General features: G+C 31.3%; 1 protein-coding gene across 1 annotated transcript in view; it reads left to right on the top strand.

The window, feature by feature from the left end:
- The window catches only part of Ncam2 (neural cell adhesion molecule 2), a 490,334-nt gene extending 475,399 nt beyond the window's left edge, over window positions 1-14,935 (top strand). Inside the window, exons 17-18 of the mRNA XM_005375584.2 lie at window positions 5,274-5,393; window positions 9,537-14,935. Coding sequence (XP_005375641.1) covers window positions 5,274-5,393; window positions 9,537-9,648 — 232 coding nt within the window. The 3' untranslated portion in view covers window positions 9,649-14,935. The remainder of the gene's footprint in view (window positions 1-5,273; window positions 5,394-9,536) is intronic.
- The last annotated feature ends 289 nt before the right edge of the window (window positions 14,936-15,224 follow it).

The following is a 15,224-nucleotide window of genomic DNA, read 5'->3' on the forward strand; positions in this document are numbered from 1 at the left end:
AGAGAGAGAGAGAGAGAGAGAGAGAGAGAGAGAGAGAGAGAAAATAGTTTCGATAACTGTACTGCTAAGTCTTATGGTTTATTGAAAGGAACAATTAATGCCTATTTTTTTTCTTTTTAGCAATTTTGCATGCTTCTATCTGGTAATCTGAACATCTAATTTGAAGATAACAATAAGAAATATAACAACCATTGGTGAATTCCTTTCATCTTTTCTACTGAAACTCTGTATCGTTTTGAATGTTTTTTTGTTTTGTTTTTATTTTTTATTCTCCTTAATGATTTGATCAATCTTGCATTTTTACATGTGGTAATCTGAGCAACTTCATCGAAAATAACAATATGTAATATAACAGCCACTGTTAATTCGTATCATTTTGTTCTGAAACTCTGTATCATTTTTATTGTTCTTGCTTTATTATGTTTTTACCTATGTGGTTAGTATTTTCCTATTGTACTTTTTTATCATTCTCTTTAAAATAAAAAAGTTATTTTGGGATCTAGACAATTGCATCTGTAAGTCTCTAAAATTAAGGAGACAACTGAAGGAACAGCAAAACTGATTAGAGATATCAATCTGTCTAATAAAAATGTTTCTAAACAGCAAAATAAAAGGTACAAAATAGCAAGTAGGGAGATAGATTTTTCTCAAATTAGGAAGAGATCATGAGATGGAGGGATGGGGGAAAGAGGATAAAAGAAAAGGCAGAAAGAAGGACTTGCTGTGTTATGTATATGTACAACTCACCACAAGGAAGGTAAATATGTACTAATAAAAAAAATGCTTTTCTGAAACAACTTGCTGTACTAAAATCTGCATTTCTTATGGTCATCTAGGAAACAGAATTAATAGAAAATATATATTTAATTATCTGAGGGGAATTAGGTAGGTTTGCAGGATCAGAAGCAGGAAATCTCAAAATATACACTGTAGGCTGAAGAACAAGAGGACATAGTAGCAGAACCATCAAGACGATGGAAGCCAAGTCCACTCCAGGCTTGAAAGCCTGGAAAATCACTGGAGAGTCTCCAGTACAGGACTTCTTTGGAAATTAACATATCATGGTTAATAGTCACAATGCATGTATTAAAATAAATGAATTACTTAAATTTTTACATCAGGAAAATAAAATAATAGCAATTAAACACAAACTGATTAAGGGAAGCAAATAGTATATTTGTATATATTAGACAACAAATAAATTAATTTGAAAAATAAAGAAAGAAGTAGAGAGAATGAACGAAACTAATTGCACAATATTAAATTGCTAGGCTACTTTCAGAATAATAGGAATGAGAGAAGAAGGGAGAAAGAGAGAGGGAGAATAATATTAGAAATTACTTAGTGGATATCTACAGAGTATTCTATACAACAACAACAATTATATATTGTAGATAAAATATGCATTATTTTTAGCAGCACATGGAACTTTCTCCAACGTAAATCACATGCTACCCTATAAATCATGATTAAATAAATAGAATCAGAATTATCCTATGCACTATCAGATGACAGATCAATGAAACAAGAAATCCATTGGAAATGAAACCATGGAAATTATGCAAACGTGGAAATTAAGCAATATACTGTTCAGTAATCAGCTGGCCACAAAGAAATCAAGGAAGCAATTAGATAGTTCCTAGAATGAAATGACAATGCTAGTAAAACATACCATTAACTAGAGCAATCAAACAAAAGGAAGACAGAAAAGGATATTTAGGGGAAAGGAAGAAGTGAAACTATTATTTGCAAAAGACATGGTGCTTTAAGTAGAAAACATCGTCCCCAAATCCACTGAAATAGAATTAATCACCAAATTCAGCAGCATGGCAGACTATAAAATTAACATACAAAAATTTACAAAAAAAAGTGTAATTCTTTTACACTAATAATGTACTCCCTGAGAAAGAAATTAGGAATTCAAATAGCATAACAATTAAATACTTAGAGATTAACCCAAAAAAGGAAGGGAAGATCACCACAATGAAAACTGCAATACTCTGAAGAATGAGATTAAAAAGGACCCCAGAAAATGTAAAGACATCCCTTTTTCCCAAATAAGCAGAACCAACATCATCCAAATGATTGTGTTACCAAACTGGTTTAATATAATCCTAATCAAAATACAAACATTATTCTGCACAGAAATAGAGAAAACAATCACAAAATTTACATGGAAGTGGAAGAGACCCAAATTAATAGAAGCGTTCTTTGGCACCAAGACCAAAGCAGGAGGCATCAAAAACCCAGTTGTCAAATTATCCTTACAAAACTATAGTGATCCTAAAAACAAACAAACAAACAAACAAACAACAAAAAAAAAACCAATAACAAACAAACCTAAAAACAACAAAAAAAACATTATTCTGGCACAAAAGTACACTTGTGTATCATTTGAACAGAATAGAGGATGCAGAAAAAGCCCTAGACATCTTGACCATTTTTGACAAAGCAATCAAAAATATACACTAGTGAAACAATAGTCTCTGTAACAAATCTAGCTGGGAAAACTGCATATACACTGCAGAAGTATGAATGTAGGACCGTATGGAAAAATAGACACAATCTTGAAGACATAGACCTAGGTATGTTCTTTCTGAGCAGAACCTCAGTTATAGAATAAATAACATCAAGAATATACAAAGGGCTGTATCAGATTAAAAAGCTTTTACACAGCAAATGAAAATGAATAACAATGAAGAGAGCATCTACAGAATGGGAATAAATTTTTGTCATTTGTTCCTCAGACAGAGAACTAATATATAGAATTTGTAAAAGACCAAAACATATCAGAGCCCCACCATGCAAAAGAAAAGACCCAAATAAAAAATTGGCAGCTGCAATTAATAGATATTTCTTGGGAAAAAAATACAAAATGGCCAATAAATACATGAAAAAACATTCATTAGATAAATGCAATTAAAATAAAGTGAGATTCTAACATTCCAGAAAGAATGGCTGTCATAAAAAAAAAAAAAAAAAAATTGCTAGCGAGGATGTTGGGGGAAAAGGGTCCCTTCTACGTGGTGAGTACAGCCACTATGGAAATCAGTATAAATATTCCTCAAAAGCTAAAAGTAGAAATTCCATTTGCTTCAGCTATTCGTCTTCTAGATAGTTTCCCAAATGAATTCCCAAAAGAATTAAAGACATCTTATTACAATGATACACACATATCATCGCAGCATAACTCCTAATAGCTAAATAGTGAATGTTGCCTATAACGTATTTCCATCAACAGATGAGTGGATAAAGAACATGTATCTATAATTTTGTGTTAATCTGCTGTAAGTAAAGATAAATTTCAGTCACTTTTGGGAAAATGGATGCATCTTGAACTACAATATTAAGTTAAATAAATTAAGACAGTCAAGTTTAAATATCACAATGTATCTCTATATGAAAATCCCAAAGTATAAATAACTTCAAAAGAGAACTAAAAGATAGAAAATAGGAAACAGGGGTATTGATCTTTTTCAAGTGGGCATGGAGCAAGAGATGGATAAGGAAAGGAAGTCAGCGAGGAGAAAAGATGTAAGGAGAGTTAAGATGTATGATGGACATTTACAAACTTCTCATGATGGATACAATCATTGTGTACTGTAGACATATACTAGTAGAAGAGCAGTTTAAAACGTCAAATTAGAGAGGGCCATCATTAATGAGAGGATAGCTTTCAACTATTAATAAAAGCATACAATGAATATGTATGCACCCACCAATTTGATTAGTCAGATGAAATAAATTACTGTACTTGAGAAGCACATCAACCAAAAGTCATACAATAGGCAGTCAGTCTGAATATACATATATCCTGTAAACAAATTAATAACTGACATACAGTTTTCTTACATCTTTACCAAGACCCACTCTTCACATGTTGATACATGTGTATGCTATATACCCAGATAAAAGCAAAAATGTCAAATGTTCAACTTCTGATCAAAAGTGTACTATCATCCTTTGTATCTCAGTGTTACATGATCTATTATCTCTGAGACTTTGTTCTTTTTGTATGCTGTTTTGTTTTATGGTAATCTTAGTTTATGTGCTGTTTAAACATTCATTTCAATATTGTTTATCAAAAGTGTAGTACCAAAAACAGAATTTCAGTGCCCTTAATGATCCCTGTACTCCACCTGTCTGTATCTATCTCCCTTTCACTCTTGAGAAAACTTTTTAAATTTTCTTGATAAGTTTTACTTTTCCCAGAATGATGTGTAACTGGAATTACATAGAATCACTTCATTTTGTTATATTCTTCTATATCTTTCAATGGCTTGATGGGTCATTTCTAATAAAATATATATTATTTTATTTATGCATTCACTAATTGGAAGGCATTTGGTTTTTTCAATTTGGTGCAAGTATGAATACACACTCCACAAACATTACTGTGCTGATATCTGTATATGTGTAAGTTGTCAAATCTTTTTTCTGTGTAGAAGCACAGTTGCTGAATTGAATGGTGAGACCGTTTGCCTGGGTAGGTGAAACTCCCCTTCTCCCATTCTGTATTCCTCCCTATACTTGAAATTGTATTAGAAAAGCATAATCCTCAGGGCTCTCATATCCTCTCACCATTTATCAACACTCTGGGAATACTTAACATTCTCTTTCTTTGCTAAATTTGGGGGCTTACTCATTTGCAATTAACTTCCTAATTTTCACTACTTATGAAAAATATTATTCATAATATAAATATATTTATATATGAAGTAGATGAAAATGCACACAGGTACTTTACAATGAGTTTATCTAAACTATTTTAATGAAAAGTATGAATACTGTAAATGTCAATGATCCCATTTAGTTAAGATCTTTCATAAAATGATATTTAACAACATATCTTAGATGTAAATTTTAAGTTTTAAGTAGATTCAATATTTCTGAAGATGCATTTCAAATGTTCCAATGTATTAAAATGTTTTTATATTTCAAGTGTGGTCCATTGGGGAGAATCTATTTCATATTTTGAATTTTATTTAACAAAATATTTTTTCACCAAAGTTGATAACAGATATTAAAATGTAAAGTACTTTTGCAAGTTGTTTAACACAATCTTGATGACAAAAGAGGTGAAGACAAAATGAGATTTCTTCTGTTTATTCTGAATGAAAATGTATGTTAAAATTAATTTTAATGAAAATGTTATGGTGAATATAACCATATTGACCTTATCTGAAAGAAAGTAGAATTAAGAGGAGATTTTAAAGTGTCTTCTGTAATGCATGTACTTTTTCATTAGAACAGATTTTTTTTTCTTTCTCTAGGAAAGATGGATCAAAAGAACCAATAGTGGAGATGAGAACAGAGGACGAAAGAATTACTAATCATGAAGATGGAAGCCCAGTAAATGAGCCAAATGAAACTACACCACTAACGGAACCAGAGTATGTAGCTTGCACTGCTTGCTTGTGTTTTGATAATTATGAGTGAAATGATGACATATTGTCCTTATTTGTAATATGTGCTTACAATACTAACATCATTTATTTAATAATTTTACTGTTTCTTTTAATGAAAGTACATGTATCAAAAATTCATTTCTATTGATACATTTCAATGAATACTTTGCAGCAAAATCACAGAAATTCCATCACTTAATTATATATTTATAATTTTATTCAAACATGTCAAAATATAAATTGACTGTTCTAACATGTCTTGCTATTTAGAAAAGCAATTATTTCAAAATATATTTTTACTGAAATGATACGTCAAAAATGATTCTTCACTTTGCATACACCACATGTCCAAGACTATTCAATTTTAAAATATCATAGAAGAAAATAAAGAAATATTGCTAAATGGTCTATCATTTTAGTGTACATGTAGTAAATGATGTGTAGTCTACATTCACAACTATGTTATTTATTTATATTTGTAGTCTTCCTTGCTCTAATGCAATAGTAGGTGATACCCAGCTAAAACTGTAAAGGTGGGCATGTCTAGATTCATTCATATAAATGTTAAAATCATTTAAATTAGGATTACTACTAAGAAGTAATAATATTTCACTGAATATATTTGATACCAACAAAACCATGATGATCACATGGTATCCCTCTTCAAAATAATTTCAAATTTAATAGTTTTCCAAACAATTATCTATTTTTTTCTCAACCAGACAGCATTCCCTTCCAGGGTTAACTTGAATTAGGCATTTTATTTCCAGTCATAGGCTAAGTACAATCGTCCCTCGCTATATTGCGGTTCACTATTGCAGCTTCACTCTATCTCGGGTTTTGAAAACAGTACATCTAATTCTGTACTGTGGGGGTTTTGCTATATTGTGCGATTTTATGGTATACTGGTATTTATATAATATTTAGGATTTTAATTGTTTTTGCCTAAAAAATTAAAACAATGCCAAAAATATAAAAAATGTTAATGCAAACATTTTAAAAGAATATTGAATCGAAATAGAATACTGTACAGTATGTATTCCATCAGCGGATGAATACCATACTGTACACAGTGGAAATGCTGTGCACCACTACCGCCAGCCAGAGCCCTGCGGAGCCGCCTGGCTGACTGAGCGGACCTGCACTGGGCAGGTGCTGCTTGTAGGTGAGGAGGGAACAAGGCACTGCCCCGCCCCACACCCGTGCTAGGATCCAGCCTGGGTGGGGTGAGCGGTGCAGGCCAGGCGCTGGGCTTGGTTTCACTGTGGCTGTGGCTCGGCTTGGTCCCTCGTGACACACTCCCCTGCCCGCTCCACCCTCCATCCCCACCTGCCTTGTGCTCCCCTCTTATCCTTGGAGCTGAGACACCAATTCTCCTAGGCGTCCCCAGGCACCACCCCATCTGGAAACCAAGGCTTTGGGAAGAAGGGTCTTACCAGGAAAGCACACAGGAGTGTGGGAAGGATTTATAGCAGTGTGGGAAGGGTTTATCAAGCCTTAAATATATACACAAATTATAAAATAAATATAACGCCTCTACTTTGCCAATTTTCACCTATTGCGGGGGTCTCTGGAACATAACTCTTGTGATAGGTGAGGGATCACTGTTTTGTCACAACTGGAGAAAAATTATTTTCTTAAAAAATTAAATCTGTTATTAGCGGCTGAAATAATACAGACATAAGCACAAACTACTACTCTGTGGGTAATATTTCAGTACAAATGTCTGTCCACTTTTAGTAGTACATTAAAAGTTTACTTCATTCTCTCTTTGTCTTGGTTACTGTTCTCTCAGTGCTGAGACAAAATGTTCGACACCTAGAACTAAAAATGGGAAGGTTTATTTGGCTCACAATTTGTGGAGGTTTCAGTCCATACTCAGCTGGTTCCAAGGCAAGGTGGCACATGGCAGAGGGCAACAGTTCATGATGGTGGAAAACAGCAAAAGCAACAAGAGTAAAAAAGGAGAAGTTGCAGAGAGCAAGCCTCTTTCCCCCCTGTTACATTGTATGCAAACTACTCGCCCCAGGGAGGGTGTAGCATTCACATCAATAATCTTAGCATTGGACCATGGATCAATCCTAAACTCTAGAAGCCCATCCCACAACTGCATGAGGCTTTGGCGGGACATCCAGACACAAACCATAACACCCTTAAAGTTTACTGTTCTAGAGCCAGTTGTCACAAAGTAGATTCTAAAATCTCTCAGATATCGCAAGTCTCTTCAATGAAGCAAAATATTAGACAATAAAGCTAATTCCTACTAAATAACACTTCCAAAATTATACTGGTACGCATGGAAACCTTTTCTAAAGTACTCAGTCGTATAACTGCTCCACAATTTAGTAGTTACTCTATGACTTATTTAAAATAAATAGTAAACACAAAAACAATGTAATTAATAGTAATCTTCTTGAAAATTATTTAACATAAACATAAGTAGAGAAAATTTCTGTTAGAGAAATATATCATCCAATAATTAATTCAAAATGGTTAATTAAAATTAAATCTGTATGTATTTTAAGGCTTATGTTTTTTCAATTTATTTTTTTATTAGTACATGTTTGCATACATAATTATCATTCTCATTATGGGGCATCTGAACATACACAGAGCACATTTTAATTCTTTATCCTTCGCCCCTTAGATCCCTCACCCTCTTTCTCTCCCCATTTATAGAAGCTTTATTTCCATTTTCTTCCTTTAATTTTTTGTCTTTTCCTTTAGTTCCTCCCCCTTCCTTGTCCCCTCCTACCCCCATTTCTTGTTCTCATTCTCATTTGTAAAGTTCTCCCTACTTCTTGATATTTATCTTCCATTTTGTTCCTTATTTATACTTCGAGCTTCTCACACAATAGAAAAAATGTGATATTTATGCATTATGTTAACCTCCTATCAGAGCTCAAAATGTCTCTGCCTGTGGATGCTAGACATGACCTATTTGCTTCATAATGCTTTACTGCCCGTGTTTTTAGCACTTTAGAATGGAAGAGTAAAAGAAGTGTGAAAGCTCTACTTCTAAGACATAATAGAGCATCCCCTAAGATATGTAGAAACTACTTTATTCCAAATAATGGACCCTATTAGCTTTTATCCAAAACTTCCTTTTTAAATTTTGTTTATTTTTTATTAGTATATATTTTCAGTATATAAATGTAACATACATTGACATTGTTTTGCAGTCACAGTACAGTTGCTTATACTTAGTATTCAAAATATAAAATAAATTACAAGGACAATAGCAAAATTCACTCCCCCATAAAATGATGAGACTAAGTGAATTAAAACACTTTTGTAAATAAATAAATGATTCTTGATGTATATAAAAAATGTTGTCTCAAGAGGAAACATTTCACCTCTCACCAATAATCATGCACACAAGATGTGACCATAATCTAGTGAGTGTTGGAATGGCAGATACACAACAGAAAATCTTAATTCAACAGTGTCATTAGTATTATTTATATGACATTTGTGAAGCTAATTTAATACTAATAAAGATTGCTATTTCTTTCGGTTCCCGGTACCGGAGAAAAAACAAAACAAAACAAAACAAAAAAGATTGCTATTTCTTTATAGGTTAAAACAGTCAAAAAAGTACTCAGAAGTGATATACAAGTAACAACAAAAAGTAGCAGTGAAAATACACCAAGGAACATTATATAAGAAATATAAAAATGTATATCCTAAAATATATTAATTTTAATTAAAATTACAAAATTCCCAGTTTTTAAGTTTAATGTAAGGAGATAGCAAGTATTAAAACCCTCTTCCTTGAAAAAGACTGAAAACTAACAAATCATGTATCTGTCATATTACAAGATTTTGACTTTTTAGAATCTGAGTAATTATATTTTATTATTCGATAGTAAATCTAAACTTCCAGATATGAACACTGTGGTTCATCTACAAATGCAAATATATTGCATAATACATCTGTCTGCTTTACATCTTTACAGTAAGCAATGTTAAGATGTATTGCCTTTTCCGTTACCTTACTCTCAATTTTATAGTACTTAAATATTTTCCATTAATGATTGCACTGTATTTTTCTACAAAATACTAATTTAAATGTTAAAGAATATGTATAATCATTTGTTAAAATGGGAAACTTTTATATCTTTCTAGAAAACTCCCTTTAAAGGAAGAAAATGGGAAAGAAGTTCTAAATCCAGAAACTATAGAAATTAAAGTTTCAAATGACATCATCCAATCAAAAGAAGATGACGGCAAAGCATAACGCAATATCACATGGGCGTGATCAACACTACAAGGAGCGTCTGGATTGCAGTGACCCTATGACCAAAACTATTCCACTGACCTTAATTTCTTGGGAAAGTTCTAGCTTGGAATAGCTTGTACACATATACATACGATCACATACTCCTGTCCATAATGCATTTTCTTTTATTGTCGTTGTTGTGGTTGTTCTTTTTTAAGAATTTCGGTATAGAGACTTGACTGGCACCAGCTCTTATGTATTGATTCGATTCAATGATTGAAGTGCTGCAATTGTCATATGGCTAGAGTGCTCTATTTCTTAAGAACTTTGTCTCACATACCACCAAGAAATATATTTCAAACTCTCTAACACATGAAGGTATAATGAACAAAAAAACAAAAGCTTTGTGAGCTAAATGTGTAAGAGAGCCCCGCATGTTTATGAATCTTAATTTGGGCAATAGGTGATTAAAGTGGCTTTCACTTTAAAATGAATGCAGGTAATAAAGGTTATACTTTTTATCAGAAGAATTTCAGGGAACCCAGGCTTAATGGAGCCAACTATCTTTTACAGATATTAAAAGTTGAGAAAACTTTGGAGAACTCTTTTCAGTGCATTTTCAACATCAATTTTTTTGGTAGACTAAAGTACCAGATCAAAATTGTTACTTATTTCAAAAATATTAGTTATGTATGAAATTAGCTTAGAAATCTAAATCTCTGTCTCTTTATATATGCCATATCATTCACAATGGAATATACAAAAATCTAAATGTATTGCTAGTGAGAATTATACGGATTTCTGCCCTCAGCTTCAAATAAAGTAAATTGAAATTGGAATAATATTATTATGTTGTCTTGATATATTTATAAATACATAGTTTTCTTTTATTTTTAAATAATTTACCAGGAATCAAGTCTTTACTGTTCAAATATTTCAGACAATATCCTCAGACACATTTTTAGCACACAGGTAAAACTTTTAGAACCAATTTTTTTAAATTTTATAGTTTCTTCATTAATTGAAACTGAGTAATGGAAAATAAAAATCTCAGTTTAGTTAAATTAAGGAGAAGTTGCTTAACATTTAAATGTGCCATCAAATGTCAATTATAAGCAATCAAATGGCCGCTATGTGTTTTTATTGTGATTGATGTAGCTGGAAATCATTTTAAGATTTTGATAAACACCTTTGGTTGAAGAAATTCCTTAAACGTTCAACACAGACTTTCTAATATTACTTATTAGGGTCTATACTTATAAATTTCCAAGCTATGCAATCTCCCAGAGGTACAATATTGAAATGTGGTTTAACTTATATATATAAGGGAAATGTATTTAAGGCTATAAATATACAGATCTACTGGGAAAAGGTTTTAGATTGTTTCTTAACCTAGACCTCCAAACGTGTTTGGGGGCCTCATCATATTAATAACTTTTGATGTTTCAGTTTTTGACTGAATAGCTCAAATATTGATGATTGAGAACATATTTCAGTGGAACGTGGGAAAAATTAATAGTGAAGAGGGACCTGTTTTAAGAGTGTTTCTCTATAATTTGATGAATGCAAAGCTAATGCCATGCATAAACACTTTTACTTACAAAGTGCTTGAAACGGTCAGCCAAGGAGAGACAAGTAATTTTATGCTATCCTACACTTTGCTGGCCGTCAGCAGGACAGAATATGCCCATCTGCATGTTAAGACACAAAAATCTCACAGTGTCATTGCCATATACTTCAGGGTGATAATGCAGGAATTTGTCCATTCTATCTTTCTAGCAAATTCTGAAGAACAAAATTCTTGTGCTTATCTAGGAATCTGAACAGTATCTGAACAAGCAATCCAGTTAGGTACTTTTCAGGAATTTGAGTTTCCTAGTGGTTTCTCACAGATTTGACTGTATTTAGTTTACATCTGTATAATCATCTTTTCTGCCTTATTTTGTTGTGATTTATTTTGTTTGTTTTGTATCAGCGTGCTAAAACTAGTTAAAACACTGCAATTAGTTTGTGCAAAGTGAACAAATTAAGAAAGTGTCAGTCAACGACATGACGGCTAATGTTTCCTGGATAGGGCCACATGAATTTGAACTAATGATACTGAAAAATTTCAGATGACTAAAAAGCCAATTGCGCATGTTTACTGTTGTTATACTTGTGCTACATTGCAAAAATAGAGAAATCATAATGAAGAAAAATTATTTTTGTGTTTTCTCCATTTAAATATTCTGTTTTCACATTCATTAGATGTTCTATGTAAAGAATTGGAGATATTTCTTTATATATATATGCTGTTAACTTTCTTGCCACTCATATGGAGTAATTATCTGAAATCAATAGATAATTTGGAAATAACTGTAAGCAGACTATTTCAAGTGTATTGTTTCAGTTCTTTGAACAATCTTTACCTCGTGTCCTTGAAATCTATGTCATTGAAGAGCAAGGCATTACTGTGATAAATCTTTTTTTATTTTAACATTTTAATGGAATGCTCCAGATTATGCTATTTGTAAAAATTTCCAAATAAGAAATGGCTTGTAGTAAATTGAAAAATATGAGTAGAATTGAAGTAATTCATTTCTTATTTTCTGTTATTCTTCTAGACTAAATATATCAGTATAACTGTGCATATGTTTTTAGCGTCTGAGAATACTTCTGAGTGTTAGTATAAAATGTCATAAGTTCACTGAATATAAATACTGTTAAGATAATCTGAACCCTATGCTAAACTAAGAGGCAAAGAGTCCACAAAAAACATTACTATTTCTTATTAGATTATGTGCAGTTAAATAATGACAACTAAAACCTACAATATGAAATTAATATCAGAATTTTAATGCACAATTTGTTTCAAAAAGTAGCATAAATTGTCAACATATGTTACTATGATTTGCAAAGGAATTTAATTAAGAATTGTGATTTCTACAGATTTATTTATTATTTTGGGGGGTAAAATACATTGCCATTCTATTAATATGCCCATCTAATACCAATATAATATTCTTTAAAATTTGTTTTATTTTTAATATTAATACCTATGAAAAGTTTTTCAAAAGCTGTTTGATCCAATAAAATTCTAATGAATTTTAGTCTGTGAATTAAGCATTTATATAAATGCAAAGATATTATGAATCAAATTATTTATTTCAGTACCAAAAATTACTTATAACTTTGTAATCATATGTTTATTTCATGCTTCTTATTTTAAATAATTAAGATGTATTTGTGCCTTTGAATTATCATGACACTCTGTTTCACTAAAAATACTACTACTGTCATTATTAATAACATATCTTGCTTATACCTGAGACATTCCCGTGATACCACTTTAACTTGACTATAAATCCAAATATAATTAATTGTCACGTAATTTATTTTCATTTATAACAACACTATTCTTTTCACATATGCCTGAAATACTTTAATTTGTTCTGTATTGTTCTTCTAGACAATAAGTACATTCTAGATATTGTTTAAATTGAGTTGTGAGACAGTTGTAAAAAAAAGATGCAAATGGTTTTTAAAAATAAGATAAATTGAATGGAGTCACTTTATTAGTCCTGTTAAAATACTTCTGATTTGATTTTGGAAAGTAGGAAGAACATGTTCAGATAGATTTGGGAACACAGATCATCCTTGTGATGAAGAAGTTATTCACTGATGAAAATATCTGCAACTGAAGTGGCAGGAAAAATATTCTCCATTTCATAACTTAAGAATATTACCATATAATATTATAATTATTTATGAAATTATCCATGTTCTTTTTCATGGAAAATAAAGTAAATGCTCTATTTGAATTCCTCTTGGAGTTCTTTTTCATGGTCATATCCAGAGTTCTTATTCAACAAACTTTATAAGAAGGTGAAAATACTTTTTAAATGAGACTGTTAACATTGCTTATCTCTACAGAGAAAAGATTTACATCTTCTTATTAACCATTTGGAGCATTCTCACATAGACTCACAAATTGAAAGTGCATGTGGGTGTACTGACATACGTTAAAATTAAAATGTGTAAAGCAAAGAAATGAAACACTCCAATTACAAAATGAAAATCTTTCAAGGAATTGTTCTCTACATAGGCTTAAAGATGTTCCAAGATGAAATAATTTTAGATGTAAATGAGAAAATTATAAAAGGGCCTAAACATAATAATTGCTGAATAGATACATTTTTCTTCCAGGTTCTTTAAACCTTCCTTTTTAAGAACTTGCATTTACCCATGTAGATGCAACTATTTAACAAGATTGTACAAGTATACTTCTAGATTATTGCCCCCATATTATAGTCAGAGACTTTTATATTATATAAAATAATAAATATTTATTTGAAAATATGTTTAATATTCTTAGAAAAAATTCATTATACACTCTCAGACTTTACCAATAATTTAAACCTTTTTGTGTCACATCACATTTTTTTTAACAATTTTCAGATTTCTTATCACAAATTGGTCAAGATTATAATTATAAAAATTAAAAATAAAATTTAGATACTGTAACTTTACTTTCCTCTTCTGATATGACAATACATATCTTTAGGCATCTAGTTTTATCCTTCTATGGAAAAGAGCAGTGGGTGTTGGAGCAAATCAATACCCACCAGGCAGAAAAATAGAGGAACAAAGAAATAAAAGGAAATGGGAGGACAGAAATGGCAAACAGCTTCTACTCTTGAAATAGGAAGTATAGGACTGTGCGACATGCTGTACTAGGGAGTAGGAACTTGGCTTACATGAAAATTACAGCCAATAATACTTACGCAGAGAAGATACCCTAGTGAAAACTAGAAGAGAAAGCTCACAGAGATACAGATTATGATTAAATTTACAAATAAGATTTTTCTACTCTAGAAAAATGTAATCATATTATAAAATAAATGTTACTGTCAAGATCAAATGTAACTGTTCCAACTCTCAAGGAAATGTTCATGGTTTAAACTTTGCCTCTAATCCCTGTTAGAAATAGGAGAACTTAGAAATAAAAGTTAAGAAAAATCACTTTTTGGTATGTGAATTCTATTCTGTGTTCAGTATGCGTTAAAACATACTGTCATTTATTTTCTTTAACTTATATATTTCATTCAAGTTCTATATTCTTAAATTAGCTACCATGAAGTTTCTTTTATAGTTTTATTACAGTATGTCCCTATGAAATGCTGTATATATATGTCTAAACTGTAAAAATTATACTGCAAATGTTGAAGTTTTGTATTTATGAGTCATTGAAAGTATGGCTTACAGTATATCAAAATTGTCACTCTTCACCATTTGTATATTAATAGTAAAAATACTTTTACTTTAATAAAGTGTTGAATTTTATGTTTATTTTAATAATATCTCTGAAATGAATACGCTTATGCCCCGATCATTATACCTTTAAAATTTTCTAGACATATCTCTGGATAATGAAAGAAGTAAATGCTTTCTGTCACCTTCCACCAAGCCAATTCACAAACTTTTGGCCTCCTCCCCATGTTGAGCTTAAAGAACATAGTCAATTGTTTGTTAGAAGAGTAGCACTCAATATGCTGACCCTGCCCTAAGACCATTAGCACTAGCATCACCAAAGAAATTCTAAAAATGCTAAATCC

The sequence above is a fragment of the Chinchilla lanigera genome, unplaced genomic scaffold (genome assembly GCF_000276665.1).
Source record: "Chinchilla lanigera isolate Chin_1 unplaced genomic scaffold, ChiLan1.0 scaffold00006, whole genome shotgun sequence".
Taxonomy (NCBI): Eukaryota; Metazoa; Chordata; class Mammalia; order Rodentia; family Chinchillidae; genus Chinchilla; species Chinchilla lanigera.